The sequence below is a fragment of the Temnothorax nylanderi genome, unplaced genomic scaffold, assembly GCF_030848795.1.
Source record: "Temnothorax nylanderi isolate EJ_2023f unplaced genomic scaffold, tnyl_v1.0 TNYL_tig0192_pilon, whole genome shotgun sequence".
In the NCBI taxonomy this organism is placed as follows: domain Eukaryota; kingdom Metazoa; phylum Arthropoda; class Insecta; order Hymenoptera; family Formicidae; genus Temnothorax; species Temnothorax nylanderi.
Genome location: NW_027249254.1, coordinates 14,489 through 19,726, shown reverse-complemented (window position 1 = coordinate 19,726; position 5,238 = coordinate 14,489). Strand labels below are relative to the sequence as shown.

Genomic DNA, 5,238 nt, shown 5'->3' with positions numbered 1-5,238 from the left:
TTGGGGTTAATCCGTCAGTAAGCAGTCCGGGTGCATTTTCAAGGCATTCTCGGGCATTTCCAGGCTCACTGCATATGGAATATGGATGAGACGGGAATTACAACCGTTCAGACACCGAATAGAGTCATCGGATGTCGAGGAGTGAAACAAGTCGGGCGAGTGACTTCTGCGGAAAGAGGAACCCTCGTAACTATTTTTTAATAATGTTTCGCATAAAAATTTTGAATAAATTTTTATATTTTTCTTTTAAAAAACAATTATTAAGATGTATTCTATCATTTTTCAGGATTAGATGTACGTATATGTATTGAAAATGCAGTGTGACGGTTAAACCCCGGCATTTTTGAGATTTCAATTTTTCCACCGTTGTCGTTTTTGCTCTATACCGGTTAAACAAAGCGACGTAGATAAAAATTTCCTATATAAATTTTGTAGCTAAAGCTTCACTCTTTACAGTGGTATACTACATTTAACTAAAGCTATTTATTTTCTTGTTAAAAATCGGCACCGAAAAAAAAGGCCCCGGTCTCCCCTACTTACTTGACTGAAAATATTATGGAACCTCAAAATTTTGAAGACTGCAACGCAAATTATTTTGTACAAGAGAGGCTTGCTCCGGTTGCACACCTTCCTCCAAATGAAGAATTTCTTTTATGTACAAACAACGTAGGTAGAGTAGACGTTATGAATAGAAGTAATGAAGCAATTTTTCAGGAAAACTCCATGCTCAAAATGTACAGTTCACGGGTTTACTCTTGGAAGGTACATGGTACTTAGAGGTATTGAGCATAGGCATCGCACAAATGAAGATTATAGACGACAAATAGATGAGGAGCATCATAAATGCTTAAGTCCATTATCTCATTTACCCTTTGATATGGTCAAAGATGTTGTTTTCGAATATATGCATATGTATTGCCTAGGAGTAATGAAAAAATTAATTTTAACAGGGTTACGCGGAACTTATACAAAAAACACTAAATTAACAGGGAGTCAAATCCAAATTATTTCAAATCGATTGAAGGTATGGCCGTAGCCGTGATTAATGCCAACCGGTGATGTTCGTTGTAGATATGTGGGGCCCTGAGAAGGGCCGTTTGTGTTCTAATGTGGCCCTAAAAAGGGCCTTTTGGTTGCGTTTTAGTGTGGCAGACGTTCGCTCCAGATAATGCACGGTGCCGTTCGCGTACGGTGGAGCGGCTGGCGTGGTCCCCACGGGCCGGGCTTCCTCCAAGCCGGAGGTGTACCGGGCGGCGCGCGGCGTGTAGGAGGCTCGGTGACCGAGATCTGTATCCTCGGTCTGATGTCCTGAGGCTGCTGTTTCGGCGGCGGCGACGTGCGTGAAGTAGATGGCCGCGTATTCCGGCGGCGCAGTATCACGGGTTATCCAAAAGCAGAGCTCTCGTTCGGTGGCTTCCATACAGGAAGATCACTGAGGTGGAATTGCTCGGTGATGCCTTTGCTGCTGGCCTTTATATACCGTGCCTGCCGAACTTTAAACGCGAGAAAGCTCAGCCGCGTGGTGGTAAAAATCCTTGTTAGGCATTTTCTTCTCGGTGTTTTGATCGTGCGGATGATACGTGCTCGTCGCGCGTTCGGCGTGCGTACGACCGGTTGCCGTTCCGTCGGCTCGGCTTGACGTGTATAACCGGTTGCCGTTCTGCAGGTGCTATAGATTGTGTGTGTGGTCTGTTGACCGCCACAGAAGGTTCTGTCAAAGTACTGACCACGAAAATTTGCACGCCACGTTGAATCGCTTGATGACTGTGATCAATTCAAAGCCACCCAGTGGCGTTTAATTATGTTATATGTTGGAGTAGTATGTTTCAAAGAAGTTTTTAAAGATTATGTATATGATCATTTTTTGCTTTTTCACATCTCCATGCGCATTTTAGTATCGTCGGTATATAATACAAATAGAAATCTTGTTTTTTTCGAAATGGCTATCAAAAAATTTGTGTTACTTTGTGAAGACATTTATGGATCAACTTTTTTATTATACAATATTCATGGAATTCTACATTTAGTTGAAGATGTACTCCGATTTGGCCTTTTAGATAGTTACTCAGCATTTCCATACGAAAACAACATGATTTATTTCAGAAGAATGTGTAGAAGTAGAAAACCACATCTTTCCTTTGCAGCAAATTGCTGCAAGACGTGCAGAGCAAGAGCAGTGCAAAAAAAGAACTTTTGTACAACATAATTATATTAAAGTGTACATTTGTTTAGAAAAATCAGTCTACTTAAAAATTTCGATAAATATGAAATATTAAAACAACAAATGGGCTGGACTGTTACTGTTGAATATTGCATCGCGACATTTTTACACACTTAATATAATTTAGTTTTATAATATTAATAATTGTAATCAATTATTTCAGACTAACAAATGAACGATTGGATTCAATAGAGCGAAAAATCGATTCCAATGTCGTTAAGAGGTTAGTCTACCCTGGAGAGCAAAAAAACAAGCGAATTTTCAGGAATTAATTTCAGACAAAATATCGGTGATACATGAATGATTTTTTTTTGCATTATCTTTATTAGGGTTTCAAGAACATGTACAAATTTTTTAAGGTAAAAAAATTTCAATATGGCGATGAGGCACACCTTCGCGCGCAACCATGTTTTTTAGAGGTGGTCAGACGGTGTACATGGTTTCTGACAAGTGGGTGGTCTGAAAAAAAAAAAAAATATGGTAGTAGGTAAGCTAGGCCGGTTCTAACCCATGGGGCGGTGCTCGAGGGGGGGTGAGGGGCGGGGGGGTATACCGCGGGGGGGAGTACCGCGAGGAGGGAGAGGGGGAACCGCGTTTTCGGGCGCCGCGGGGAGGGGAAGGGGGGAACCGCGTTTTCGGGCGCCGCGGGGAGGGGGAGGGGAGGAACCGCGTTTTCGGGCGCCGCGAGGAGGGGGAGGGGGAACCGCGTTTTCGCCGCGCCGCGAGGAGGAGGAGGGGGAACCGCGTTTTCGCCGCGCCGCGGGGTGTGGGGCGACCGCGTTCGCGTTTTCGCCGCGCCGCGGGGAGGGGCGACCGCGTTCGCGTTTTCGCCGCGCCGCGGAGTCCGCGTGCAATGGCCGCGTCGGTCCGCGTGACGTCACACGGCACGCTCCCGCTCGCGTTATCTCCCCCTCGTAGATGTTCTCTCGCGCCCCCGTCCCCCGTTCGCGCGCGTCTTCACGGTCGCGCGCGATCCCTCTCCCCCGTTCGCGCGCGTCTTCTCGTTCTCTTTCCCTCGCGCGTTCTCGCGCGCGTCTTCTCGCTTGCGGTCCCTCTCGCTCCCGACCACCGTTCGTGTTCTCGCTTACGATCGCATATCTTTTCTTCGCCAACGATATTTAATCGTTTAGATCTTAATATTTAATTTTTAATATTACAGTTAATTAAACGATAAACGAAGACAGCTTAATGACAGAGAACGGTAAATAAAAAGGAAAAATAATTAAAACTTTTTTTTTTAACCATATTATATGCATTTATTTATCATGTAGCGCATTATACACAATAGTATCTGCAGCATACACCAACAGTTCGCAATCAATAATCGAAGTTTCATCATAAACTTCACGCAAGATTCTAACTGCATTACATTTATCGGTGATACAATTTTGACGTAAAATTGTTACGAATTGTTTACATTTTTCACTTACGCCATGAACATTTTGACATAGTTGAAAATATACATTTTCGACGCAATGTTCTAGTTCAAACAAGAAGAGTACGGTTGACGGTTTCATGTACAAGCTGGTGTCGCACGACGTCAATTTTACAATATCTGCGTCACGTATTTTAACGAGCTCCAGATCTCGAAACGCTAGCGATGAAGGCGCCGGTGACTGCACGAGTCGCTGAATATCTGCACGTTTTTCGATAAATGTCACCCACGTTGCATGAGGCAGAATTATCCGATTGCCTCGATTATCGCCAATAAGTATATCCACAGAGGACATAGGTCCCGCGTTGATTCCAACATTCAAAAATTTATATCCTGTCGATGTCAAGGCAAATCTCCTTCCCAAAATACGAGGCGTGTAGCGGGGTTTATCAAAACTGAAAAAATACAATTATGTTTATAAAAGATTTTTTTTTGCACAAGTATCGAAAATTAGCGGTACTTACTCATTGTGCTGTTTCTCGCACGTTTCATCCTGAATCGGAACGTAGTAGTTCGCACCGTAAGTGTTCGTCGTAACTGGAGGCTGTTTGCGACGTACTCGATCCGTATCAAACTCTTGACTGCGCGCGCCAGAATCCTAGTAGACAATTTATATATACAAAAAATGCGAATCTTGCAAATTGCGCCGATGTAAGGCTGCTGCTGCGAGCATGCCATTTCAATTGCAGATCCGCACCCGCCACCACACCTCTATCTCTATCTCAATAATGGGACTTATAGGAGGCACTAAACAGAAAAAATATATTAAAAATAACTCTACACTACATTTCGCTACCCTTTGTCACACTTTACCTGTCACGTGTAGCACTAAATAAATCACCATCCTCTGTCCAAATGTATGTTCCCCAAATCCAAATAGGCTCCCTGATACGATGCTGAGGACACCGCTCCATGTAGCGGATTGCTATTTGCGTATCAGGGATAACCTCACAAAGGTCATCTACATAATGATAATACTAATGACCCGCTAAACATTTCAGTCGTGAGCGTGGTTCAGATAAGTATTCATCCCGATGGCCATTATATATATCATTGCCATACTCATCATCGTCAGGCTTGTATCGCGATACCTAATAATCGCTAATTCTGCCACGACACATGACAATCTGAAAGTTAATAGGCCAAATCGGATGCACTTCACTTGTATCAGTAATATGATATCTCTGCAATGCATGATGTGTTGGGCACCACTTGTTAGTGCGAGTGAGCACGTTTCGAAATCCTAGTTCTCTGTCACGAAGTAAACGCACATTCGATGAACAATAACGTTTGTCTGTTCCCGCGTTGTCCATATTTTTTTCACACAGTGTCAGCATGCCGTTTCAAACTCTCGACTGCGCGCTAGAATCCTTGCAGACCATTTATACGTACAAAAATGCGAATCTTGCAAATAGCGTCAATGTATGGCTGCTGCATGGTGACCACCACCACATATATGTTAAATGTGATATCTTTGTCAAGAACATTTGTCATGAGATTACCTCATCGGGCATCAAATATGATTTTTTTCAAGAGCATACGTGTCTCGCGATGATTTCATCGAACACGTGCAAAACTGCAA

General features: G+C 43.4%; 1 protein-coding gene and 1 pseudogene across 1 annotated transcript; one reads left to right on the top strand and one right to left on the bottom strand.

Annotated features, from left to right (window-relative positions):
- The first annotated feature begins 877 nt into the window (after positions 1-877).
- Positions 878-2,684, top strand: LOC139778675 (uncharacterized; annotated as a pseudogene).
- Positions 2,685-3,450: 766 nt separating this feature from the next.
- LOC139778674 (uncharacterized) lies at positions 3,451-4,500 on the bottom strand. The gene is made up of 4 exons (XM_071716740.1): positions 4,470-4,500; positions 4,354-4,403; positions 4,121-4,254; positions 3,451-4,051 (listed from the first exon to the last, which is right to left on the bottom strand). The coding sequence occupies exons 1-4, from the start codon at positions 4,498-4,500 to the stop codon at positions 3,478-3,480; spliced, it is 789 nt and encodes a 262-aa protein (XP_071572841.1). The 3' UTR covers positions 3,451-3,477.
- Positions 4,501-5,238: the final 738 nt, after the last annotated feature.